The sequence below is a fragment of the Kryptolebias marmoratus genome, linkage group LG15, assembly GCF_001649575.2.
Source record: "Kryptolebias marmoratus isolate JLee-2015 linkage group LG15, ASM164957v2, whole genome shotgun sequence".
In the NCBI taxonomy this organism is placed as follows: domain Eukaryota; kingdom Metazoa; phylum Chordata; class Actinopteri; order Cyprinodontiformes; family Rivulidae; genus Kryptolebias; species Kryptolebias marmoratus.
Genome location: NC_051444.1, coordinates 11,284,095 through 11,311,335, shown reverse-complemented (window position 1 = coordinate 11,311,335; position 27,241 = coordinate 11,284,095). Strand labels below are relative to the sequence as shown.

The following is a 27,241-nucleotide window of genomic DNA, read 5'->3' as shown; positions in this document are numbered from 1 at the left end:
TGTTTTCCTCAGGCTGTAAATTATACTGTTTACATCATGTTAACAAGAAGATGTTGTTGAAGCTGCTGTCTGATCCAGTTTTCGGCAAATTTGTTTACCTTATTTATCTACTACATTCAATTAATTTATATATTTTTTTGTGTTAAAACCTTCGGTAACTTTATAGATGTTCTTTTTTTTATTTGTTATATGGTACCACAACAATCTAATTTCTCTTTGGAATAAAGCAATAATTTCATTATGTTAGAAATGATGCCATTGATGTGTTAAGGAAAATAAAACTTTTATAAATTGTGTTTTATTATTCACAACTTATTCATAACTTATTCATAACTTTATTTCATTGAAAGAAAAAGTCTGATTCTTCCTAAAAACCAAATGAGCCTCTACATTGTCCGTGCAGAAATTAGAGCAATTTCTTGACAGATGCACACTTACCAAAACAAATGATTGTACAAAGTGTTTTATGTTTGTTTTAAAATATTGCCAGAAACTTTGGTCACTGGACAAGCAACCTATTAAAACATTTTTAATCAACTCCTAAACATTATGAATTGCCCAACAGATTAGAGGAAGCCTAAAAATGTGTACATGTTGTGGGATTAACCCTCTTTTTGCACTGAATACCCATAATATAGGTTTGTAAGTGTACACACAAAGTGCTGCATATGTCAGAATTGTATATGTCTAAGCTTTACTTAAACCTAACCTTAAATCACTGAACTACTTAAGATCAAGTATTCAAATTAAGGTGCCCTTTTATATAAATAAAAGTAGCAAAAATCTTGTCTTTTTAGAGATCCACTATGCATCAAACTCAATCCAAAACCTTACAATAATTCCTGACGAAACAAATGTTCAAACATCTTAGATGAACATTCTGCCCCAAATTTTGGTTGCCTACTCAAAAGCTTTTAATGGACAGTAAGACTTTAGAGAAACAAACAAACAAAAACTTATTTTATTTATTTATTGACAGTGCTGTCTTTCTGGTTCAATATGCTGTACATCAGAAGGAATAAACTAGCAGTTCATCATTTTTTTTCTTCTTTGCAAATGTGGACATTTTGGAAAGAGCATTATGGTTTGGAACCACCTGCTACTTGCTGGAATTCTGGTAATTTCACATTGTTTAGATAAAATACTTACAACACACATTTTTAAAATAATCTTTTTATTTAATCTCTTTTATTAGAAACATTTGGAATGCACATTGAGCAATGGGATAAATTCAAATAATATACAGTATATGGTTGAATTGCTTGTATATTTATTGTGCATCTTTCATATTAGTTATCACATTGTAAACCCACTTATATTTTAAGAGGGGTTATTTTGCATTTTCCACCTGGTTAAGTGTGATGTGTCTCAAATTTTAAAAAAGGGTGATAAATACATTTTGGTGCAGCTATAAAAATCATAAAATATATTTGAAACTGTTCAAAGCTAGCAATGCATAGATACATGTATCATGTTATTGCACTGGTATGATCATGACTTAAGCATTTTTTCATTTATATTACAAAGCATATTAAAGGCTCATTTTATCACAAGTAATACTGACCAAAGGCAACTTACACTTAGTCAAATTTATGCATTTCACCTGTTAAGTTTGGTATATTTTACATTCTCAGCAATTGTCCTTTTGCACCTGAGGAATATAATTTCTTTTAATAGAAATGACAATTGCAAAGACAATTTTATATTTGATGTCTGTGTGACCGAGTTCTTTCCAGCAGGTGGTGGTGTAAGATTCATTTTACTGGCTAATTATAGGGAGTGGATATAGATGCTATCCTTGTGTTTATGTACTCAACAGGTGGTCTTTTTCCAGTTCCTCATCTGAGGGTTTTGTCTCACCAACATCTACAAACAGAAGAAAAGCACAGCTCAAGCAAAATAAAGCAATTTTTTTAGTTTTATTTTTACTGTTATTAATTTCCTGCCAGTCGTTAATACCTTCTTGAAAATTGTCTGTCCAAGACTCGCCAGAGCCTGTCTCACTTTCAGCTGCTGGGGACCCGGATCCAGAACTTCCATAATCTCCAGAACCTCCGTCGCTCTCAGGCATGTCAGGTGACTCGCCGTCCTCACTCCTTACTGGTGTTTCCTCCTCTTCTACCTTATTGTCCTCTGGACTCTCATTCTCAACAGGTTTTGCATTTCTGGAAGCAGAAATTGAAAACCGTTGACAGGGTTTGACATTTGAGTCACAATTAGTTTCTATTTTCATTTATTCTACTCCATGTGAGAACACAGTGTATCTCTTTATATTGCATCTTTTTGGGATGCTAAAAAAACCATAAGAAAAAACTTCCAAGTTTGACCTCCCATGCACATAAAAACTTTTCAATTAAAAGTGCAGCGTCAGAGAAAAGCTGTGGCACTTCAGCTGCACTGAGTGTGAAGATTGTGACAGAGGTTGTTTCTGCTCCTAAAATTTATTGTGTTGTTGACAGCTCACAAACCATGCTGGCTCCACATTTGCAGACACACAACTCATGAGCATTTCACCATGATTGCACCACTTTTAGACTCAGTGGGAGAGCACAGATTGTCCTTGCTTGGTATATTTCAGACCCTCTTCCCATGCAGTTCACACCTTGTCACACTGATCGGTGAGGTTTAGTGACCTCAGATAGTAAAGCTACAGTAGAGGCAGCAGATCATAAGTGAAAATATGGGTTCTTTTAGAAAATTAACATGAGTGCAAAACTCACACACATTAAAGACTAGGTCCCAATAACAGTCTTAGAGTAAACTAGCTTACAGAGTAAGCATTGTAAACTTTCTTTCAAGAGAAAAAATTGATTTTATTGTCGAGTTATTACACAGCCCTTACATCTGTAGCTGTTGTTACTGCCATAAAGCAGATTTCGCATGTTTGCTTTTTTGAGGAAGATTTAAAAATATACACAGATAAATTCTATAATCGTAAATCTGCTTTTGTTGATTTGTATTTTGCTACGTTTATTGACAATCATCATAAAATGTTTTTTTCTCTTTTTTTTTTTTTAGTTAGACGATCCAACAAATATTGGATGCACATATTCCCGCAGATACTGACAACATATTAAACCTGATCTTACATCTTTGCATTGACTGCTCAATGAAAGCAGCATCATTTTAAGATCCTATTACTTGTATAGAAAGTATTAAATGACCTCTCATCATAGTATTTAAAGGATATGATAACTACATCACTCAGATTATGAGTTTGAGCTTCAAAGAAATGGAAAGTCCTGCCTTTGGATGTGTGAGAGGACAAAATATTTTAAAAGTAAATAATAAACTTTTTGGATTAAAAGTTTTATGACTGAAAAGCCATAAATATCTCTGTCTATTTAGATATACATTTACCTTCTTTTATTAAACTTTATTTGCATGCATTGGCACTGTTGTGCAGATTTTCTAACTATATTTTCTGGTCTTGGCTGGAAACCACACTGTGTTGCTTCAGGCGTGAAATGCGCAATGACTAAATCTTGATTGCTGTAAAGAGGAAATCGTTGAATTTCTAATTTACATGTACTTCAATCAAAACCAGTGGCTGTTGGTTCAGCGGATAACAGTGCAGGATATAATTAGTAAATTATCACACAGTGTTTTATGAAGTTGATCTGAAAATAATCTAATTAAAGTAAATACAAGCTGTTTTATGTGTAGTAACTGTGGTAAAAAAAAATACGTTAATGAAGCAATGTTTACGCAAAGACATTTTGAAAGTGCTGTTTCACCACACCAAAAACACTTGCAAGTGGATAGGAAGTGTATTTCTTCTGTGCAACTCAGCTGGTACTACTCAAATGTTAGTATCTGACTCCAGCCACACATTCGCAGAAATAAAACAATGGACCAGAAGCTGCAGCCAACAAGGCGTCACAGCTCACTTCCTCTGAACGCTTCCTCTGACTTCCTGTTCAAAACATGCTGAGAAAAGGGAGGGCTAACAACAGCACCCTGACAAGCTTCTCACATTATAAAGTAAAAGAAAGAGACTAACTAACAACACAGACAAAAGACATAAAGAAAAATTAGGATACTCATAGAATCTCTTTGAGTTTTATCCTTTAGTTCATGACTTTATTTTTGGAATGTACAGCTGTAATCCAAGTTTCTGATGAACCTTTGGTACGGAGAGGTTGTAATGCAGCTATCTGGGCTCTTGTCAACATAAAACAAGTTGAATTAAATCGAAACATGTGAATCACTGTTGATGAACTCTAAATGGACAAACTGCAGTCTGTGGTTTTTGAGAACACTCATTTCTTTCAAACTACAAAGTCAATGACTGAAAAAAAGATTGTCAGTTAAGAGGAACTCAAAACAAGGAAACTGAAGGTTAAGATCAAATCAGATTATTTTTTTCTTTCTGCAGTTGCACATTTAAACGTTGCACTCCACTTTTGAACTTTGACCAAAGTGGACGAAAGCAGAACAATGTGGAACGGCTAAATCTAAAGATTGGTCTTTTATAACCCTTCAAGCTGTGTTCAGAACCTTTCCTCAGAGCCTCACTTTTAAAACATCTGAACTATGTCTTTAAGACACAAGTTAAGCAAAGATATGATAAATAATATTTTATTAGCCTTCGTTAAATAAAAGCCCATTGCTGGCCACCTTGTGAAAGTTTACATTTTACATACTTTAATAGCACTCATGTGTTGGGGAAGCGTCTCAGCTACTACTGTACTAATTTTAGCTCAGTATCTGTAAAACTAACTGTGTTTGCGCCATTGCAGTGTTGTAGCTATAGCGGCCATCTTAAAATGGCTTGACTCAAAAAGGTAATCAGTTGTAGATGATTACATTCTGCGACTTTCATGAAAGTCTGTTCTTATGAAAGTAGAAGTTTCAGATCTTCATGTCTTAGACTTGGTGGGAGGAAAAAAATAGCAAAGCATCAAATGTGACAGAAACAGAAAAAAGAAAAAAATGTGTAATGAGTGTAGTTTCACTCAAAGCATCATGCATCAAGAAGTCTGTTTTAGCCAAAACCGACACTTCCTCTGTCTGCAGTTTGCAACGCTCAAGTTTGCTTCTGTAAAAAAACTTTGCTTCAGGTAAACAGTCTTTATCTCCACGTCTGTCATCACCAACACGTAAAAAAGAAGCCATCGAAATATTAATATTGCATTAAGGTGTTAAAATTTTTCATTCAAATTTTGATCTTTATAGCAAATTTATTATAATACATTTTTAGGGTTCATTCAGTTTTGAACACAGGCAGTGTTTATTTCTAAATAGAATATGCTTTGCTTAAAGTTTGAATAATTTACATTAAATAATCATCCAGTGTAGAAAATATCATCAATAGTATTGGTTTAATTTTAGACTGTTTAAATGAAGCAGAAATGGTTGGATCTAGTCTAAAAACTCCAGTTTTATGCTTTGTTTCAACTTTGACTAACTTTTACTCTACTCCCTGTTTTGCCTGTTCTACTTCATCCTTCCACGTTGTCCTCTATTTTTGCCATTCTTGGCAATCTACCTCACACTTAAATCTACTGTCAAGCACACAACACATGAATGCACGCGGACATGCACACAGGCAGCGGCTCTGTTGCCAGAGGACTGAGGAAAAAGATCCAATGCAACATCAGCATTTTTATATATCAAGCCTACACTTGTCTGACAGTTTGATGATGGCTTTTTGCTTTATTCGTTTTAATTTTCCCCTCTCTCCTTCTTCTGAGTGACGCTTTATGAAGACACATCTGCAGATCTGAAACCTGCACGGGGAGCCGCAGCACCTGGATACTTACAGGTACTGTCCAACAGAAGCAGGCAGTTTGGTTGGCAGGTCCCGACTCCACGGCACCTCCGCTCTCTGAGTCACACAGTTAGCCTGGCCATTCCCAGGTTTACATGTCACAAATTTATACTCAGCTGTCGTTGGTGCACCTGAAGAGAGAAGCAAATCATCAATGTTTTACTACTCACAGCATTTCATGCAATTATTCAGCTCCAAAACATTTTTTGGGGAGGCAGAATTATTAAAATCAGTCTATTTTTTTAAAGATAGAGTTTATTACTTCCATGTTTGAAGTGTTTCAAGAAATTACAAAAATATCCAGCAACAAGTTGAGTTAATGGTTGGCCTTGTGAGCCTCACAGTTGTTTATTCTCTTTGGCGGTGTGTTACAACAGGAAGTATCGCCATCTCAGTGAGGTTTCTTTCCCCTGCTGCAAGCTGCTTAGAAAACTCCTCTGATGCTCAAACCGTTTAGCTGTTTTCCACTAACAGCTGTTAAACATTTCATTTGTAAAATCCCCATATTGTGTAATGTTACATAAACAATCATGCTCATTTTTTTAAACTTGTATGGTGATTGTTTAATGATTTATATTATGTGTTTGTTTAGGGACCTATGGAAGTTTCATTGTGCCTAAAAAAAGAAGCAGGTACGACAATCAAAATATGAGGTTTCAACTAAAATAATAATAAATATTCTGTGACACTGTCATATAATGGCAACACTTTAGGGCAGATAAATTCATCATTAGTTAATTATTAGGATGCATTTCAACTCCTAATTAGTCCTTTTAAAGCACTAGTTATTCTGAATTATTTTCTGCAACTAATAAACTAATAATGATTTTTTATAAATAACTGTAAAAGGTGTTTATTAATCATGAGGACAAATTAGGTAGTTTATAAACTATAGTCTAAAGCTTTGCTCTCTACAGACTTTAATGTAGAAATACAACAAAAGGCTCTCCTGCCTTTATAAGATGCATCCTAATGTAATAAAACACTTAACTAAAAGTCTTAATAATGTCCAAATAACTGCTACTTAACCATTTCTGTCTCAGAACATGCCCCATGATTGCTTGACTTTACTAAAAAGAAGGTAATATCCTTCCCTCGGAGATGAGCAACTATTATTACCTCTGAGAAAAAGACTGTACCCCACTTTTGTTGCTAAAATTCTTGTTTTCTTGTAAACTAAATAATAAAGGAGACATTTCTACATGTGGTGACTTCATGCGTCTGTCACTGAATTGGACTCATCTGTAATTGTGACTTTAAACTGTCTTTAAAGAAAACTTCACATATAGATGAATTAAAAGTCCCACTACTGACAAGTTATTAAAAAAATGCCAAACCTTATTTTAAAACAGGAACAAGTTCAGAGTCAGAAAGATTGAACGATTTGGATGTCAGTTAATGTGCTGCTCCATAAGAATAGTCCACATGTATTAAGTGTTCATAAGCTTTTTAAGAATGTGTAAGATAAAGTTAAAAGAACAACTGATTTGCACACTGGATAAGTACCAGTTCAGAGGGTACTGAAAAAAGATTAATAGTTGGTTGCAGAATTGGGTAAATCAGCATAAATAATTATTAAGTGCTACTCAGTAGCTCATTAGGAGTTAATAAGCTGCTTATAAACATAGTAATAAGCAACTAATTAAATATTGTGTTGTGTACATTACTATAAAGTGTTATTTACACTGAAACTCAAGATAATAGGACATATTAGAACAGGTGTTTAATTTTGAAGGGATGATTCTTGTGTGTGTGTGTGACCAATCATTAATCATATCCGATTTATTGAGAAAAATTGAGTCAGTACATATTTTAAGACTTAAAAAGTAATTACATTATCATATTGAGGCTTCATTCAGTTGAGTAAAAGCACAAATTAACAGCAAAACAAACACTTCTGTTCATGTCTTTTAAGAGCCCGTAATTATCTGATGCTTTATCTCTATTAAACAACACAAATAAATATGTGTAACCAGGCCTCAGGGCCTATGTGGTTCTGACCTCCTGCAGCTCAATGCCTGATATAATTCATTAAAAGCATAATCAGATATTTCTGTATCAGAAGGGTTTCCCCACAGATTTTCCCTCCATGCACATCAGAAAACACGCAGAGAGCTTAAAACCCCCCTGGCGCATGTAAATAGATTTCCACAAGCTTCATAAAAACCTAAGTCGGAAACTGAAACGCCTTTTGCTCTTTCCGTTTTATTACGAGCAGATCAGGCTGGGGATCGGCATATTTTTGCCATCACATCATGTTTTTGTAAGGTGTGTCAGAGGTGGGGGCGAGCCGGATTTTACAGAGTTATTTATGTTTTGGTGACCAGAACCCGACTTTTTACCAAACGAGTCATTTACAGTAATCCCATGATCTGTCATCAGAGAAATGAAGCTGTTCAGAGTTTTGGGGTTTGTCAGGATAAAAAACAGAGTCTCCTTTTTGTTTCCAGAGATCAAATAAAAAAAAAATGAGAATAACAATCTGATTTTCTCCACTTCTTTCTGCGCAACAAGAGCCAGAAAAAATACAAAACAACCCTGAAACCATCGACTTACCTTTTCCGTTCTGTAAGAAGAGGCAGCTCACAACAAGAAGCAGGATCAGTTTCATCCTCGGCTTTGTTTTTCTCCCAGAAACCCAGACGATCAGAAAGTTTTCGTGTGTCCTCTGCGCAGTGACGGGAAGGTGTAAACTGTCTGAGACGGCGGAGCGAAATTCCCCTGAAACGAGCTCAGCCCTCTCAGTGCGTCATGGTTTCCTGAAGTCTTCGGCTGCTGTTTGAACATCCTCAGTGGAAACTTCTGCTTTGCTGCTGCCTCCACCATCTGATCTCAGGTCGGGGTTTGCGCAACTCCTCTGATTGAGGAAATGCTCAAAGATAAACCGCCAAGATCCAATCTGTGCGTGTTTTCCTCCTCTGAATGATAGGAGCGCAGAGGAAGCGACGGTTTGTCCTAATTGGCTCATTTTTCTGAAAATTGAGTTACAAGAAAGTAGTTAACTGTTGGGATCTTCTGATTTTTTTTGTCAATTTAGATTTAGCTACCTTCTGTCCTGCTTTAATCAGTTTAAAAAACATCAACTCTAACTCTAGATCACTGTGTATTAATCCAGACATTTATTGTGCGTTTTAGCTCTACTTTAGTTTCGCAATTCGAGCTCAGAGCCCAGCAGAAAGAAGAAATGAAGCAGAACAATGACAAAGAACAGTCTTTGCTCCCAAAACACTTCAGAAACATTAGGATTGCGTGTTCGTGGAGCTTGGATGTTTTGGCATGTTGTCCACTTGCGTCTCTAATGTGACTCCAGATGTGCTGCAGATGCTTTGCAGTTGTCAGATCCACTACTTTTACTCTATAACTAACTGTGCATTACTCCTACATTTACTGTCACATTTACAGTCAGTGTAAAATAGATGAGCATTTTTTCTGACCCAAGGTTTTCCTCCACTAGCAGGGGTCAGCAACCTTTACAACCAAAGGAGACATTTCTGCCCCACAAAATGTGCAAGAACTGTGATCATCAACTGACAGCCTGCGGGCCACTTCCAGCCCACTGGGGGTCGTTTTCAGGACCAGTGAGGGGTGGTGACCCCTGCTACAAGCTTGACAATAAAAGTTAACACGGCTCATTTAAGTCTTATAGAAACTGCTTATAACCAATTGTTTATTTTATTATGAAACTAAAAAGCCAGAAGAAATTGTTAACATTTGTTAGTAGTTTTACATTTTAGGGTAAAAGAAAATACAATCTTTATTTAATAAAGCGGGGTAAAATAGGTCTTTGTTAAAATTTAAACACTGAACTATGCAGACTTCCACATTTACTTAGAAAAATTCAACCCTATAAAGTCATCATAAAAGACCAGTTTGTTGGATATTTCTTTGTGACTTAATTACTTTTCTAATAAAAACAGAACCTTTAATTTGCTTTGACTTTAATTAGATTTTTTATTAAAAGTCAGCATTCGCTACTAAGTTTTGCTGCTATCAAAACAACTCACCACATCTTTGGGGTTCGGGTGGTGGTGGTGGTGATGTTGGTTGGGTGGGGTAGTTATTTTTTTAGTAGAGTTGTTATTGAAATAAAAGGTTTCTTGATGTGTTTCTGCAGTAATTTTAGCAGTTTTTTGTTTTGCATAAAGGCCGGATGATCATCGCTTTAAATTATTTTTGTTGTTGTTGTTGTTGACTCTGTAAACTAAAATTAATCTGAATTTTCTGAGCTATTTAATGTTATTGTGTGCTGTAGATGAAAGAATTCAAATCATTTGCTTTTAAAATGCAAAATAAAGGTCTAGAAAAGCTCCTGTCTTCTCGCATGAAAAGTGGCCGAGGTTTCAGTTCAACCACATGTGAGGCGTCTTTCTCTGTATTTATCTATCTTCATTTATCATTCTTCAGAACATTTTAATATACTTATCAAATTTCGGTTTAAGCTTTAATAAGGTTTTTCAGAAAGCAAACTTAAAGATTAAGCTGATGCGTTGCAGACATTTGAAGATGGATTAAAAGGCACTCCTTTAATCACAAGTTGAGACAGTTTGAGCGCTGACGCCTGGTATGTTGTGGAGCCTCGGGCGAATAAAATGTATTCTTCAAATCCACGCACGACTACTCAGAATAAACAGGTGGGGGAAACGTTTGCATGAATACATACCCAATTAAAAGTTGAAGGGAAAGCATATAATGCATTTTTATGTGTAAAACTAGTGTACTAGTGTAAAACTGCCCACTAGCAGAAAACAAGAAGAAATCAGTTTGTTCTGATTGTTTAATAGGTGATGTCAGGTAATAAATGTGGAACCAGGTCATTTTAAAATGTACTTTTTGGCTAACTAGTGTCAATTTTGGCAGACAGAACTTTACTGGTGTTATTTTCCTTTGTCTACTTTCTTAAGAAGTCAAAAAGTGGCACCACTTATCTTTTTGTTTCTTTGTTAGTCACTGATGTAAAAGAAAAACACACAAAAAAACTTGCTGTTTCTGTTTAATTCAAAAGTATTTTCCCCTAAATATCAAGCATATCTTTCACATGACATCAGCAGGTGTTTTAAAATCCTCTTTCACTGATTGGTTTTACATTTACTGTGTATTTTGAAATTAGAATCAACACGTGGAGGACAAAAGTGCAGAAGTATCTCTGTGTAGAGTCTGAAAACTTCATTCCTCTCCACTTAACTTTTGTGTTTTCCTTCTTTCTCTGCATTTTTCTGTGTAATAGTTTCTGTTTCTAAAAATGAAAAGAGAACGGAAAACGCTTATCTGACACACCACGATGCTGAAGGAAGTGGTAAGATTAGTTACTATCATTTTTCTTCAGGAAATTACACTTTAGCATGTCCAACCTCATTTTCTGTGAACAACTACACACACACACACACACAAGTTCATATTTCGAACCTTTTAAGGACATTGTATTGACTTCTATTCATTTATGTAACTTCACTTAACTTAAACTCAGAACACACTTTGGCCCTCATCACAACATCACAAACACACATGATGCAGGTGACAAATACAGGAGGCACATTATATTATAAACAGCATGCTTCCAATTAATTCTTATTCTCTTTATTATCTTTAAGGTTTGTTTGTTCTCTTGTGTTGAATAGACTGTTTCAGAATCTCACGGTTTCTATGGTAGTCAGTTTTTTTTCAGCCAGCTTGGTTTCTTTTCCTGTCTCACGAGGAATCAAGTTTAATGTCAGAGAAACCAGAGTTGATGACAGAGCTATTCTCACTCTCTCACATTCAGAAATACAACATATACGCACGCTAGCGTGTACGGAAAAGCAGATGGAACGTTTCACAATTTTGCAGGAGCACGAAGAGAGAAGCACAGGTCTTTTTAAAGGCTGTGCTTTTACTGTTTTGAAGGGGAAGTTACTCAATAATTCCAGTAGGTTCATGTCAGCATTTTTCCTGAAATTCCTCTACTAGCAGTTTGTCCATTATTACCGATAGGAGGGACTGAATCAGTCTTAATCACGATCAGTTTTGCAACAGTCTGGATTTGTTTGAGCCAAAACCAGGCAGAAAAAATAAAATAAAATCTCTAAAGAGCAGCGGACTTACACATGAACACATGAGAATGATGCGGAATGACTGCTGTATACAGTTGTTGACTTATTATGATATATAAAAATGATTTGTCCTTTATTAATAAAAAAAAAGTGAAAACTGAAGTCCTCATTTTGTAAGTAGCTTTAGGTGTTTACTTCATTAGAATTATCTTTCAGCTGATAAATATATAATTATTCATCTTTCAGACATTCAGATGTCAGAAAGCCTGAAAAGATGCATGTGGGTGTTATCCTAAAACCTAAAATAATCCTAATTATTATATTTAGGCATTTTATATCAATGTTCTGCTGATGAATTTTGTTGAAGTGTATATTTTCTTAAAGTTTTAATAAATCAAATGTTATTTTAGTTTTTCTTTGCACTGTGGACAGAATAGATTTGTGTTCATTTCTTCTTATTAATATTTTTATTTTATTTTGTAAAATAAACTTTTAGGTTTATTTCTGTCCTTTAAAACCCCTTAAAACCAGCATGTTGCCATCTCATAATCCAGTGGGGAATCACCAATTTGCCATCTACCTCCACACAGGCTACTGGGGGGGACTTTGTGGCTTCAGTGTAAGTTGTGAAGGATAGTTTTAACCTAAAAACGTAAACATCCATCATGAAACCAGAGCGTCACCAGATTGCCCACGGTGTCAGCCACTCAGTGTCTTCCACCTCTGCAGCTTCACCACAAACCTCCAAAACTGCAGAGAGGAAGCAGCAAAAAGCATTTAGTTCACTCTGCACGACCTCACTGATCAGCAGGAAACTGATCATGTGTCAGCGCACATCTGACCTCTTTAGCAATGCTCCTTCTGACGCATGCAGCAGAAACTCTGAATTTGGTAACTTCACATTATTTTTTAATGCTGTGGGAATTTACCTCATTTCTCCAGTAATAATAATAATAATTAAAGCAATATGCTGATAACACTTCGTAAACCAAGTTCAGAATGATCAGGTTTTACGAATCAAACTGAACAAAATTATAGTCTTCATAGTTAATTATCAAATAGGCTCACACAGTTTTATATGAACATGGTTTTATTAGGCAGTTTATTAGTTAAAAACAAATCTGAACCCCTCAGCAACAAAACTAAGATCATTTTAACCTTGACAAAACTTAATGAAGGACCTGCCGTTATTGTTCTCACACTTCACCTTTAATAGAATATTACACCAGCAAGAAACATGCTGGCACTGCAAGACAATTGTTGATTATTTTATTAATATTTATATTAATAAAACAGGTGACATTTAATCAGACCGATTATAGCACTTGTGTCATGCAGGTTATGACGTAAACTGACAGTAAGTCCACATTTATACATTTTTTTCTGATGAATTCACAGATAAAGGACCTCATTTCTGAGCAAGCTTTCAGCTAAAACTGGATCAGCTTTACTCTTCACCTCAAGCTGCTCATTGCCTTCACCACAAAAATTCAGCTTAGAGTACGCGCCGACATTTGTGCTACAATCTGAGACAGAATCGAGAAAGAAAAGTTTCGTCTGCTGTAGTGTTTCATAGAAAATAAAACTACATTGAATGAAAACCAGCATCAATAAAAAAACGACTGAAACAAAACTCATAAGATAATTAAATAGTGCAATTATTAAAAAATATTAAATTAAACAGATTAATTTAAAATACGTCTGATTTGTGAGAATTTATTTCAAGCAGCTAATTTTGTTAGGAAAGCAACATTTCAATGATAAACCTACACAGGCTGGGGAGGAGACATGTTTAGTGAGGGATCACATCAATATTCAGAAAAAGAAAGTATTTCTCTGAAAAGGCCAACAGAAACTGGATCAGTTCCTGTCCGACAACAGTTATGCTCTTGTAATAAACCAAACCATTCTTCATTTCTTTCCCTAGTAGCACAGAAAAAAAAATGTTATCAACACAGAACAGAGTGCAGTTTGTGAATTAGAATCAAAAGTAAATTGATCACCATATTTATTGTACTTATGAGAGCACATACAGTATGTACAGCCTGTATCGTAGCTATTAGTATTTTGAAAGCAGCATGCTCACTACACAGGAAAAAAAATACACGACCAACACTGTACACTGACAGATCAACAATCAATCAATCTGCCTCTCGGTTTCGTTGACTGCTGAGTGTTAACAGAATACAACAAGTTATATTTAGATTGCTGCGCTTGAATAAAGTGAACAGGATCAGTTCTGCAATACACGAGTCAGTAAACGACAAAGGTTTTTCAGTTGTTGGCGGCCATTCTGGACTTGAGGCGGTTGATTTTGAGAGGGAGGAGGCCGACCATATCTTTACTCAGCTCCAGCTCCGTCTCCACGGCGGTTGTTGCCTCAGGGTGTGCCTCACAATACTGCACCACATACCTACACCATAAATTGAGATGAGACGATAATCACCTGAGGGATCAGAGGCACCACGACACATAACATGTCACCCTAACGCCACAGGTTCCTTTCTATCTGACCGGCTACATGTCTTTCTATTTGATTTATGCTCCTATTACTGTATTTTTCAGCAGCATGCATATATGAAGAAACATATTTGCCATCATACTTGTAGTTTTCCAGAGATCTGTTGAGGTTTTCCAGTTGAACAGAAGGAGAAGAGCTGATGAGTTTGCTGTGAAGTCGGGCTACTCTGAAATGGGCCACCAGAGCTGGTCCGAGCACCTCCTCCTCCAGGTGTTCAGGAGGCTTTCCCTGCGGAGAACACAGAGAGTCCAGGAACATCTGGAAGTACCTGGAGAGGAGAGGATAATGAGTCTAACAGGAGTAGGTCACACTGACAGAAACACACACTGCTGCTTCAAACCAAAACAAGGCATGTACTTTGTCGAGGCGGAACAGAGATGGTTGATTTTCTTAATGGTGTGACTGTCTAAGGACTGCATATCTGCTTGTCTGTTAGCCAGAGACAGCTTCTCGTCCATCATTTCGTTGTAGGTCTCAGCCAACTCGAACATCAGCTGTCTGCGGATCAGTAGGTAGTACTGCGCATTCAAGTCTAATAAAAACAAGAACCAGAGAGGAAGAGATTTCATTAAGGTAAAAAAAACAAAAATGTAACAAATATAAAAAAGGAGACAAAACTTTCTTCAAAGGAAGAACAAAACATGGAACTTCAAGTGTACCGTTACAGATTGGTTCCAACATGTCAACTCGTCTTTTGTGCATTTTGCATCGACGCTCCAGATCTTCCTCAAAGAAAGCCAGGACCTTGAACAGAGCACTGTGATCCTGCAGGATCTCTATGTGGTCCGTCACATATCCGTCCATCTGATAGTACTCCTTCGCCTTGGGAACAGACAAAATGGATGGAAATGACTAAAAACTGACCACTAACAGATTTCAGACTGTCCCACACTTGTGGGCATTTAGCTCTTCGCAATATAAGGAAGACTTTCAGGAAGAGGTGATGGATCCACAGAGTGCACTTTTACAGAAACCTTGTGACTTTATGACACTGAAACACATTTCAGGTCGACCACGACATAACGCTAAAACAAAATGGTTCTCTGGGTAAAGCCATTAAATATCAGTACATCAACTGTGTTGCAACTGTGTGGAAAAGGAAATGATGCAACTTGGTAGAGCTTTCCTAAAACGGATTTCTGTAAAGTAATCTGATGGCTTCTGTTTTCTTTTCAGACTTTGTAACTGCCGATCTACCCAAAATTTATCTTTTTAGGTAATAGTATTGTTATAAAAATAAATTAAAATGGTTTAGACTAAAAACCTTTGGACTTATTTTAGAAATTACTTTATGAAAAAGCCTCTGAGCCTCTGAAGCTCACTTGTAAAATCTCATAAATATGATTTTTAATTTATGTTAATTTTAAACAGTGTTTATTTAGAGTTACATACAGGTAATGGGTCACAGGGGAGTATTAAAGTTTCCTTTCCTGCTGAGTAGTTTGTCTACTTCTGTACAAATGTGCTGCACGTACTCTGCAGGTCGGTCTATTAAAGTTTTACTAAAGTTTTAGTAAATGAAATTGAAACTGCATCTTGATGTACATACCTGTGCTACATAATTCTGTCCCACCAAAAAAACACCTCTGGCCTCAGTAAAGTTCAAAGGGAGCAAACACATCACCTGTAAAAAAACAGACCAAAAAAAATACGTTATGTAAGGATTTAACTTGGAAATAGCTCCCTCTGATGGAAGGTTCATTATATTCATAAATACATAAATCTGCAATCAAATATCTTCACGCTAAACATAACTATGTTCATTTTCAGTCTATTTTAATTAATAATACTAACAGACATGTACATGTATTCATTCTGACCACTGTTAGTCTGGTTCTTATGGTTCTGTTGTTCACACAAGATCAAAGTTAGTCAACAGACCGACCTTTTCTTCCACACTTGCAATCGAATCAAAGGTGTCTTCAGAACCAAAGAGCAGAGCGCTCTTCCTCCCCTTCTCTTCCTCCTCCTCCTCTTGTCTTCTCGCGCTCCTCAGCTCGTCTTGACGATCAGAGTCCAGCTCACCGATGTTGTCCTGAATGAACACACAGAACCGTTTGGACTTTAAAGGCAGATAAACCATAATAAAAACAGTTAACTTTCAATGATCATTCTTTTTTAAATAGAGTATCGTCTTGGGGACAGAAATCTTTCTATAAATTGTGAAAAAAACAAACAAAACAAAACTATACACGTGCCGTACCTCCAGCAGTTTCTTGGCATCCTGCAGCAGATTGAGGCAATATTTAATCCAACATCTCGCAATCTCTGCTCTCTTCTGTCGGAGCTGTTCCCGGCGCTCGCTCTCCGTTTCACCTGTGTCAGACAGAAGGAGACGTTAAGATGTGAAGGGAAGCAGGGAAGGAATGACAAAACAACAAAAAAACAAGTCAAACTGCTTCTGTTTACTTTTTACTCTGTTCGATTGGTTAACTGTCTTTTAAAAACTGAAGAAACGAAGAAAATAAACTAAGCAGGAATGACAAATGCCCCTGCCCATACTTATCTAAACCTAGATAATACTAATAAAAAACAATTCCACATTTTTCAGAACTGTAAAGAAGCCTCGGCAGCAACATACATTTTTATTAAAGTGTTTTCACGAGGAGCTGCTTACTTTCCTGTGCTGCTGCTTCAGAGGGAACCTCTCCTGCCAAACCTGAAATGACAGTAGCTGCTGCAAGGCAATGTCTGCCTTCCATGAATCGACCCTGAGAAGAACACAAGCACAGATAAAAAATATACAAGCTTGTAAAAAATCATTCTGAAAAATAAAATACAGTGGCAGAACAAAAAAGCCATAATACCAAGGTTATTTAAGTGTATATTAACTGAAACACAAATAAAAACAAACATGTATTCTTGGAATCCTAATACAAGAGGTAAACAGAATCTTGAAGATCCTTTAGGATCTATAAATAAATAATTTTCAGTTCAGATCAATGCCAGTCCCACCTTTGTGATGTAATACTGAGACAGTGTAGCAGCATTCAGAGCCCACTCCATCGGGCTGAACTGGTTTAACTGGAGCTGTCTCTGCAGGGTGCTGTGGCAGTAGGTGGCAGCACGCTCTTTCTGACCTGAAGGACAAAACTCATTATAAATACCAACAAATGTTAGTTTAATGAAATGCTCAGCTTTATTATACTCGCACAATCACAATCAGATTCAATTCAGAAGCTAAAATCACTTCCAATATTATTTATACGCATTGCATCCACACCAACCCATAACTCACCAAGGTTTTTATAAACTTGAGCAAGGTAGTACATAGTATGGGTGTAGGCCAACTCAAACCTGGCATCAGGGGAGATTTAATGAGAGACATAATTAAAAAGCAAAAACAAAGCGAAACCAAGTAGAATCAAATATGTGCATGTGTGAGGATGCTTTGCATGTCAATGATAGAGTTTAGAAATGACCTCTTGGTCCTTTCCTGGTGCGTCAGCAGGTTCTCCTCAGTACTGAAGTACTCTGTCATGTCAGTGGGTGGCCTCCCATCCTGAATAAGATGCAGAAAATGCAACAATCATAGGTGTTGAGGAGGATTTACCTTTCAATGTGTGCAATACAGTAGCAGAGGTTTTCTAATACACATTATCTGATCCCTCTGTCCTGCCTGTCAATACAAGTCCTTCTCTCCCTCCTAAGTTTCCAGCCTCTTGCACAACTCATCATCCCTCTTTGTCCTATGTTGCTTCTCCTTGTGTTCCTGTCTACTCTCTTCAGTCCTCTCACTGCCCAATTTCTTCCTGACTAACCTCTTCCTCTGGATAACTTCCTGCACTTCTATATTCCACCACCAGGTTTCCTTATCATCTTTTCTCTGCCCAGATGACACAACAAGTATCTTCCTACCCGTCTCTCTAATAACTGAGGCTGTAGTAGCCCAGTCATCTGGAAGCTCTTTCTCACCACCCAGAGTCTCTGACAGCTCTTTAAGCCCTATCTGCGATGAAGACAAATAAACTGCCTAATCAGCTACAGTATTAGTGAATGCACCAGCAGCCAGAGAAGCAGCCTTACCTCCTTCATGTATCGTTGGTAGATGGACTCTGCTGTCTCCAGGTAGCCCTGAGCCGTCTCGGTCTCATCACGGCCAGCCCAAAGGATGCCCAGCTGGTTCTGACAGAACAGAGAGCCAACACACGATCACCATCAGCTGAACTGAAGAAAGGCGTTTTTTACGACGGGTTCGCACAGATTAACATTCAGTAAAAATCATTATAAGCGAACATAATGACAAAGATCATTATTACCCTGACATGAATATACAGCGACACATTCTCCGCCGACACTCTGCATCTGTCCAGCAGTTTGATGGAGTTCATCAGATGCTCCTGCCCGGCTGACAGCTCCTCCGTGTCCACATGGTTGACGCCCAGGTAATACTCAACAGCCCCGAGTTTGGCTGCCCGCATCCCCGCCGGAGAGTCGCCGCTTAAGCCCCGATCGAAGGCGTCCTCCGTCTGACCGTCCAACGGCTGCTCCGGCGGCCGCTGCTCGCCGCTCTCTCCGCCGGCGTCCTCCTCGCCGTCAGCGGCTTCAAAACTCTTGAGCGAGCAATAAATTTCCCGGAGAAGCTCCCTGGCCTTGTACTTGGAGCGAAACGGGTCGTTTTCCGGGTCTTTTCGTGATTCCACATCGGTGAGATTTTGGGCGTTGGTGAATTTGTCGCAGATGGCTCTCCACTCATCACTGTTAGGAGACGCCATGTTTGTTTTCTTCAACGACTTCTTCGTTTTCTTTAGTGGGATGGTTTTCTTTTGGGGGCGGTTGGTAACCAGCTCAAATGTGCTTTACTGCCACCTACTGGACTCGACTGTGAACAGTAAAAAAATTAAAACCATTCTAAACCAAAGAAACAAAAAACCCGACTAAAATAAAAAATGTATCCCATGAATTTGTGTTACTTACTGGTGCAGACCATCGAGATATCTGTAAAGCATTACTACTTCTTCCTGGGTTTTGAACCAACGCCTTTTCTGTCAGAGGAAAGCTCACATTCTTCTTCTTCTTCTTCTTGTCGGGTTTTTTGGCGGTTGGCAAAAAACTTTTCGTAGCATTACCGCCACTTACTGGTCTGGAGTGTGGTTCATGATGGTCTAAACAACTATCTTCATCTATAAATATTCTATTATAATTCTATCTATATTTTCACCTTCCCCCTTGACTCTTACGTACTTGTGCTCCTCTTTGATTATCATATCTATATTCTCACACCCGCACTATAATTAAATTCTGTGAAATAATTTAGTTTTTTTAAGATATCTAATAATTATTTGTATTTGTTTACTCCCTAAATTCTTCCTCAAAATATCTACTAAATTAACCTTTTCCTTAATCCTTTCAAACTCTCTCTTCATATATCCTCTCTCTGCTTCATATTTATGGCATTCTAATATAACATGTTCTATGGTTTCATATTTATCACAATAATCACATTTACCAGTCTTATGTTTTTGAATTTTAAACAGTGTATAATTAAGTCCTGTATGTCCAAATCTTAATCTTGTTATCACTCTTTCCTCCTTTCTATTTCTTCTTCCATTTCTTTTTTCTCCTACTTTTCCCTGAATTTTATAAAACCATCTTCCTTTTTTATCTTCATCCCATCTTTTTTGCCAGACTTTCATCAAATTCTCTTTAGCAATACTCTTTCCTTCCGACTTACTTATCTTGACTGTAATGCTAACAGGATTTTTAATTGCCCTCTTTGCCATTTTATCTGCCTTCTCGTTTCCATCTACCCCAATATGTGCTGGAACCCACACAAATATTACCATCATCCCCATGTTTTGTATTCTGAATAGTGTATGATATATTTCTAATAAAATGTCCATTCTACTATCTGTTTGATTGTTTTTAATACTTAATAAAGCAGAGCTTGAATCTGAGCATATTATTGTTTTTAATGGTTTTATTTCCTCTACCCATTGTAAAGCTAGTAATATTGCTAACATTTCTCCTGTGTATACTGATGTCCCATCTGTAATTCGTTTCCCTATTTTTATATTAAATTCCGGAACTACAAACGCTATACCTGTTTTCTCAGTTATTTTTGATGCATCAGTATATATTTGAATGTATTGATAATACTTATTTAAATATAATTGTACCAAATCCCTATCTATGATGCATGATTTATCTAGTTTCTTTTCCATTACTGACATATCTACCTTTGCTTCTGGTAGAATCCATGGTGGTATAATTGATACTGGTGTTGTTTGACTAATTTCTAATTTATTCATTTTAAATTTTTCAATTTTATTTTTGATTGACCATCCATAACTCCTCAATTCTTTCTTTTCTTTTTCCCAACATGGATTTAAAATTTCCAGCGTTGGATGATCCACATTATTTCCTTGCAAATTTAGCCAATAGTTAATTTCTAATTTTGTTCTTCTTAAATCTAATGGCATTTCTCCCATTTCTATTTCTAAGGCTGCTACTGGTGTGGTTTTAAATGCTCCAGTACATAATCTTAGTGCCTGATTTTGGATAGTATCTAATTTAACCAAATGAGTTTTAGCTGCTGCACTATAAACTAGACAACCAAAGTCTATGTTGGATCTTATCATTCCTGCATAAATCTGTTTTAGTGATTTCCTATCTGCTCCCCAATCACTGCCAACCAAACACCTCATAATATTCAAAATTTTCTTACATTTATCTACAATTTTTTTAATATGTATATGCCATTTTAATTTTTCATCAAACCATAATCCTAAAAATTTTACACACTTTACCTGCTCTAACTCTTGTTTATATAATTTCAGTTTAATTCCCTTATTTATTTTTTTCTGTGTAAATATCATTACTTTTGTTTTATCAACTGAGAACCTAAATCCCCATTGCAACGCCCAATTCTCTATTTCAATAATAACCTCTTGTATTTTTCTAACAATAAAATCAACGTTTTTTCCTCTTTTCCAGACAGCTCCATCGTCTGCAAAAAGTGAACAACCCATGTCTTTTCCAATGTCTCTAAATACGTCATTTATCATAATTGAAAATAATAATGGACTTATAATACTCCCCTGTGGAGTTCCATTTTCTACTATATATTTTCCTGAAATACCTTCTCCTATTCTAACTTGTATTTTCCTATTCGTTAAAAAGTCTTTAATCCAATTAATCATTCTTCCTTTAATTCCCATCTTATTTAATTTGATCAATAATCCATCAATCCACATCATGTCATATGCTTTTTCTATATCAAAAAATATTGCCACTACACTTTCTTTATTTACTTGAGCTCTTCTAATGTCATGTTCTAAGCAAAGCGTTGGATCATTAGTGCTCCTTCCTTTTCGAAATCCACTTTGATATTTTGATATATATCCTTTACTATTCAAATAGTATCCTAATCTATTATTAATCATTTTTTCCATTATTTTACATAAATTTGATGTTAGAGCTATTGGTCTGTAATTTTCTGGGTTTGAGTGATCTTTCCCTGGTTTTGCTATTGGTATTATAATCGATTCCTTCCAATTTATTGGCAATTGTCCCTCCATCCAGATTTTATTATATAATTGTAATATTATATCTTTAGATTTTTCACTGAGTTGCCTTATCATTCTATACCATATTTGATCTTTACCTGGTGCCGTGTTTTTTGTCTTCTTAAGTGCATTATTCAATTCCATTTTTGTAAACTCAATATTCAACAGATTATTTGTTTCTTCATCACTCTTTATTAAATCTTTATATATACTTTTTGTATGTTCTCTTCCTTTTCTTTCCTTTTCACTAATATTATTTGAACTATGAATTTTACTAAACGTTCTTGCCAATATTTCAGCTTTGTCTTCATCACTTATTATAATTGTATCATCTATTTTTAGTATAGGATATTCAAATTCTCTTTTTATACCATTCATTCTTTTGATTACTTTCCAAATGTTCTCAATTTTTGTTTCTTTCCCTATCGAGTTACAAAATTTTTTCCAATATCCTCTTTTTGCATTTTTAATAGTTTTCCTTACTATTGCTTGTTTTCTTTTATACTCAATTAAATTCCTATAAATTGGATTATGTTTGAGTGCCTTAAATGCTTTATTTCTTAATTTAATTGCTTCTTTGCACTCATTTGTCCACCAAGGCACCATTTTCTTATCATTCTTACTTCCTGATTCCTTTATAGATTTAGCTGCTGCTTCTGTTATTATCTTACAAATGGTTAAATTTACTTCATTTATATCCATATTTATATCTACATTTTCTAAATTTAATTGACTCAAATATCTAAATTTAATCCAGTCTGCCTTATTAAAGTTCAACTTTTTCCCCTGCTTTATATTCCTATTACTTAAATTTAGCCCTACTCTTACTGTTATGGGATAATGATCGCTACCTATTGTAGTTTCTTTATTAATGCACCATTCACATACACCAGCTAAAATATTTGAAACAATTGTTAAATCAATAACTGATTCTGTCCCCGCTCTTATGTTAATTCTTGTTCCCCTTCCATCATTAATACACACTAGATTTTTCATTTCCATTAATTCTTCTATAACTTGTCCGTTTTTATCATTACTTTTACTCCACAATGTACTATTTGCATTAAAATCTCCACACCAAATTACCTTCCCTTCCAGATATTCAGTTAATTCCTCCATTGTATCAATCGTTAGTATTTTACATGGATTATAAAAATTTATTATTTTAAATTTACCTTCTTCTCCCCATATCTCAATTACTACATATTCTAGTATCTCGCATTTGTGAGATAGGGTCCTTACATACAGCCTAGATTTAGTGGTTAAATCACCTCTCCATGTTCTGTAGGAGCCTGTTAATTACCCACTGATTCAAATCAGGTGTATTGGAGCAGAGAAACAAGTAAAACATGCAGGATAGTGGCCCTTGAGGACCAGGATTGTCCACCCCTGGTCTAGATTTTCACTGAAATACGTCCATTTTATTCAACTTTGAACTGCAGTCTGTTGCATTTTAGTGGAAAACAAAAGCCAGATTCCCAGACTGAGGTTTCAAAATGTGTTTGCAAAAATCTGATTAGCAATAGTTTCATCCAGAAGTAAAATAGAAAGTGTAAAATATCTGGTTACAAATAACTTTGGTAACTAAAACAAGAGATCTAAGCATTTTTAAATATAAATTGAAACTTTAAAAGTTAAAATGATGTTTTGCATTAAAATCAATTTTAAGTGCAAAATACTAAACATTCATATTTTTATTACCATGGGAAAAATGACTAAACTATGTAAATGTCACAGTTAAAGACCACAGACAGTTGCTGTGATTAAATTTACAGTAGTGTAATTTTAACAAAAACACAAAGAAGAGTCCAGTGTATTTAAACAAATTTAATCCACCATTAGGTAAATCACACAATGACCATAAATTAATGTGAATTACATGTGAATATAACTGCACATTTCATGTTTGGTCAACATTATCCAGTGTTACAGGATAACAATCGGGATAGTCTCACTTCCAACCAAAGCTCCAATATATTTGTTATATTTACATATGTCAAAAAGAGGTGTTTATTTATTTATTTTCTAACATCTGATTTAATTTTCATCACCTCTTATAGTAATTTAAATGGAGCCTTACTCATGTATACACAAAGTCTTACTTTCAGGCACAGCAGATGTGTGTTTTATGTGTTTAATAAAAACTTAAATGCTTTGTCAGCAAAATAAAAATTTTAGAGCAAAATACCATGTAACCAGAAATCAGTGCTGATGATCTGTAACGATATGATTAACAAAGGATGACTGCTTGAGTCTATTTTGAAAGTGCACAACAGCTGCTGGCCCGTATGTGAGTCGTCACTCTGCTTTACCTCCCTGCAGATGAACAAATCTAAACAAAATCACAGCGGTTGATCTTAATTATTGGAGAAAAGCTTAAGTTTTTATGTTCTGTGTGACTAAAGAGACTAACACGTGTTAACGGTGATCAATCATGGCGCCGTCAGGAAAAACAAAATGGCGTTAGGTGCAACAAACTCCCTCATTAAAAAAAGATGCTTAGATGAATGAGTTCCGATCTTCGAATTTTGTAGGTTATTGAAGCAGCATTCTGCAGTTGTCCATAAAACTTCCCTCCTCCATTAAGTGGACTTCTTCTCCATGCTGAAACAACAGAAAAGAAACATACATTTCAAGACTTCAATTGCTTTTATTGTTACAATAAAAATGACTCACAGTTACTGTCATGGTAAAAAGGAAAATAATAAAAAAAAAACTGCTAATAACATTCATGCCTTTGACACAAAGCTACTGTCCCTATAAACAGATCACTGAAAATAATAAACCATATTTACAACTTTGAAGGGAACAGAGGGGGGAATTATTTTCCCATGTGGCATTTAGTTCTAAATGATTTGTTTACTGTGACAATGCAAATGAAAACAGAACATCTCTCACTTGTATTTGATGAGTCGACCTCCCTGGATTAGTTGTGCTGACTCGTTGGTAATGTGGCAGGCGAACAGAAGCCAGTTACGTGGCTGAACCTTGTAGGCGAACCTCATGAAGAGCAGTGAGTAACAGCACAGAGCTGAGAGAGGGAGGAAGGAAATACAGGTTTATTAGACTACTGTTTTTTTTAAAGCCTCTTTTTTTGCACATACGGTTTACTAAAGCTCTTTATGTAACAAACTTGTCACACAGCCTTCTCAAGGTCATAGGTAACCTCCGCCAAGGAGGTCTATGTTTTTGGTAGCGTTTGTTTGTCTGTGATTACTTAAAAAGCAATTTTTTCAGGAAACGTTGAAGTTGTCACAAAGAACAAATGAAATATTGGTGGTGATTGGGATCACGATCTGGCTCTTATAATTTCTTCATGACACTATGGCCTCGGTGAAGGTTTGCTCGCCCTAGAGCTGGATCTTTTTCAATCTGTTCAAAATGTAAACCTTTTAGGGAGGCAGTTCTGTGTGCATCTGATTTGACCTGTACATGAGTTAGTTTGCCTTACCAAAGGTCATCCTGCCACTGATAATTTCAGGGCTCTTCTTCATATCTGTGATGGCAGCAATCGGAAGACCCCAGTTTGCTACGGGACCCCAGAAATGCTGCAAAAGTAGCATGGAAGTGTAAGCTTCGTGGTACAGTATCATGCAATATAAAATATCATGCCGTGATTCACACAGGTAAACATAATTACACATAAAATACTCAGCTTCATAAGTATAGTTCAGTATATGAATGCCACTAGTCTAAAAGACTGTAAACTATGATAAAACTAGGAAAGAACAGTGAAAACGTTCACACAGACAGAATTAGGACGTACCGTGCTGTTTAGCATTTACATTTTCATGTTTGGTGCCACATAGAAGAGAAAAAAAGACAAAACAGAGTTAAGGAAGGCAAAATCCAGCAAGCTCACAGCAGTATGAGGCAAACTTGTGTCAAAGAAAAATTCATTAATACCAACAAAAAGAAGCAAAACAAGATCACAGGATGTAACCAACGGGTCACACAATAGTCACTGAATATTAAGGTAGCATTATAGTTAATGTATATGTAGGCTAACAGCTACAAAAATGAATGACAAGTTGGGAAACTTGTAATTTTCAAACCATTTTGCGTTGGCCTTTTGAAACTTTATTAACAAAGCTTTTCAAGATACAACACACAGGTAACCGTGTTGTGTACCGAAAGCAAACAAAGATCCCTTCTTGCATCACAAATGTCCTAATTTCCCCTTTACTCCAGATTTTAGGCATGTGTGTGGCTGGTCTGTGGGAAGTCCTCACCGCCAGAGCAACAAGTACACACTAACTAACCTGTTGACAGTGTGCTAAGAAGGAACTATCTGCTTACAAATGAATATGAAGTCAGATTAGTTTTAGGACGCACATACTTCTTTTTTCACCGACCATTTTTAAAAAAATAGCTGCTATATTATATATTATATATTATATTTCGAAGACAACTGAGAATAGGTTTAAAAACAAAAGTGAAAAATAATAATTTACAGGCTTTCTTGCCGTTAGGCGACAACAGTCCCGGAACGAACAACAAGGTACTCGCTGTACCATGTTGTTGTTGTTTGTATAATCGCGTCCTTAAAAAACTTACAGCCTTCAGCCACAAACAGAGAACGACCCCAAATACAAAAGTGTGAAAAATGTCATTAAATCGAATTAAAGATGTCGATAATATCAGAACAGACGATTTAATCAGCCAGTGTCACTCAAAAACTCTCAGCCCAAAAGTCAGCTAGCGTCATTAGCATCCTTATAGCAATCTGGTAGCTTTTCATACGTACCTCATCAAATAATCCCTGAACTCTTTGCTCCTCAGGTGGTCTATAGCTTTACGTGCAAGAGTTCCAGCCATGGCTTATTTCTGTAAGGTGAATATTTGTTTCAGAGGAGAGGAAAACCCTTTCTGAGGTGACTGAAGGGCGACTGAAAGCCGTGAGCTCAGAGGACGACTGGTCAAATTCCTCAGCCAATCATAACAACAGCGCTTTACGACACTGTCGTAAAGTCAGCTTTCTTCTTCGTCTGTTCGATTTAAAGTCAGCTGGCTCCGTGAACACAGATCACTGCCCTCGACTGGACGGACCAGTTGTGCGTAAATTTAAAACAGACAAACTTTATTTTTGTTCGTTTTCACGAGAGTTCAGTATGTTTTTTGAGTCATGTTACAGTTCTTCTCTTTGGGTCCATGGCCTATTTTTTGTAAATAAATAAATAAATAAAGAATCAAAACCTACAAACAAGTTTTGTATATTCCAACACATTAAGTAAAAAACAAAACAGTTACAAAACAGTTACAAGTTTCCAATGACTTATATGTCATATATATATATAAAATTCCCTTCTCACCCTCCGCGGGTGGTCTTTGTTTCATCCTCTGAGCTCGGGTCCTCTACCAGAGGCCTGGGAGCTTGAGGGTTCTGTGCAGTATCTTGGCTGTGCCTAGAACT

At 36.2% G+C, this 27,241-nt stretch overlaps 3 protein-coding genes across 4 annotated transcripts; all 3 read right to left on the bottom strand.

Moving 5' to 3' along the window:
- Positions 1–1,157: 1,157 nt before the first annotated feature.
- On the bottom strand, positions 1,158–8,562 carry srgn (serglycin). Its single transcript, XM_017418653.3, has 4 exons — positions 8,330–8,562; positions 5,766–5,904; positions 1,960–2,165; positions 1,158–1,866 (listed from the first exon to the last, which is right to left on the bottom strand). Exons 1-4 carry the CDS (start codon positions 8,382–8,384, stop codon positions 1,805–1,807), a joined length of 462 nt encoding a protein of 153 aa, XP_017274142.1. The 5' UTR covers positions 8,385–8,562; the 3' UTR covers positions 1,158–1,804.
- Positions 8,563–12,871: 4,309 nt separating this feature from the next.
- Positions 12,872–19,353, bottom strand: kifbp (kinesin family binding protein). Of its 2 annotated transcripts, XM_017418793.3 has the most exons (14): positions 19,238–19,353; positions 18,580–19,142; positions 18,347–18,445; positions 17,743–17,822; positions 17,559–17,617; positions 17,276–17,400; positions 16,938–17,031; positions 16,524–16,636; positions 16,206–16,355; positions 15,870–15,944; positions 14,980–15,142; positions 14,678–14,852; positions 14,403–14,588; positions 14,074–14,212 (listed from the first exon to the last, which is right to left on the bottom strand). In XM_017418793.3, the coding sequence occupies exons 2-14, from the start codon at positions 19,033–19,035 to the stop codon at positions 14,074–14,076; spliced, it is 1,914 nt and encodes a 637-aa protein (XP_017274282.1). In that variant the 5' UTR covers positions 19,036–19,142; positions 19,238–19,353. The 2 variants fall into 2 exon arrangements, with proteins under 2 accessions (XP_024862274.1, XP_017274282.1); XM_025006506.2 differs by lacking the exon at positions 19,238–19,353 and having other exon boundaries at positions 12,872–14,212; positions 18,580–19,035.
- Positions 19,354–23,640: 4,287 nt separating this feature from the next.
- On the bottom strand, positions 23,641–26,770 carry mpc1 (mitochondrial pyruvate carrier 1). Its single transcript, XM_017418634.2, has 5 exons — positions 26,576–26,770; positions 25,595–25,598; positions 25,280–25,376; positions 24,727–24,859; positions 23,641–24,432 (listed from the first exon to the last, which is right to left on the bottom strand). Exons 1-5 carry the CDS (start codon positions 26,644–26,646, stop codon positions 24,411–24,413), a joined length of 327 nt encoding a protein of 108 aa, XP_017274123.1. The 5' UTR covers positions 26,647–26,770; the 3' UTR covers positions 23,641–24,410.
- Between the last annotated feature and the right edge of the window lie 471 nt (positions 26,771–27,241).

What these genes read in the sequence shown, in the direction of transcription:
- srgn (XM_017418653.3), bottom strand. Translation starts at nt 8,384, where the DNA reads ATGAAACTGATCCTGCTTCTTGTTGTGAGCTGCCTCTTCTTACAGAAC. An exon ending in GCTTCTGTTGGACAGTACCT is followed by an intron (nt 2,166 to 5,765) that starts GTAAGTATCCAG and finishes TTCTGCTTCCAG; the next exon opens with AAATGCAAAACCTGTTGAGA. An exon ending in GACAGACAATTTTCAAGAAG is followed by an intron (nt 1,867 to 1,959) that starts GTATTAACGACT and finishes TTCTGTTTGTAG; the next exon opens with ATGTTGGTGAGACAAAACCC.
- kifbp (XM_017418793.3), bottom strand. Translation starts at nt 19,035, where the DNA reads ATGGCGTCTCCTAACAGTGATGAGTGGAGAGCCATCTGCGACAAATTC. An exon ending in CTCAGTATTACATCACAAAG is followed by an intron (nt 17,032 to 17,275) that starts GTGGGACTGGCA and finishes TGTTCTTCTCAG; the next exon opens with GGTCGATTCATGGAAGGCAG. An exon ending in ATGCCAAGAAACTGCTGGAG is followed by an intron (nt 16,356 to 16,523) that starts GTACGGCACGTG and finishes GTGTTCATTCAG; the next exon opens with GACAACATCGGTGAGCTGGA.
- mpc1 (XM_017418634.2), bottom strand. Translation starts at nt 26,646, where the DNA reads ATGGCTGGAACTCTTGCACGTAAAGCTATAGACCACCTGAGGAGCAAA. An exon ending in CAGTGGCAGGATGACCTTTG is followed by an intron (nt 24,860 to 25,279) that starts GTAAGGCAAACT and finishes TCCCTCTCTCAG; the next exon opens with CTCTGTGCTGTTACTCACTG. An exon ending in GGTCGACTCATCAAATACAA is followed by an intron (nt 24,433 to 24,726) that starts GTGAGAGATGTT and finishes CTGTTGTTTCAG; the next exon opens with CATGGAGAAGAAGTCCACTT.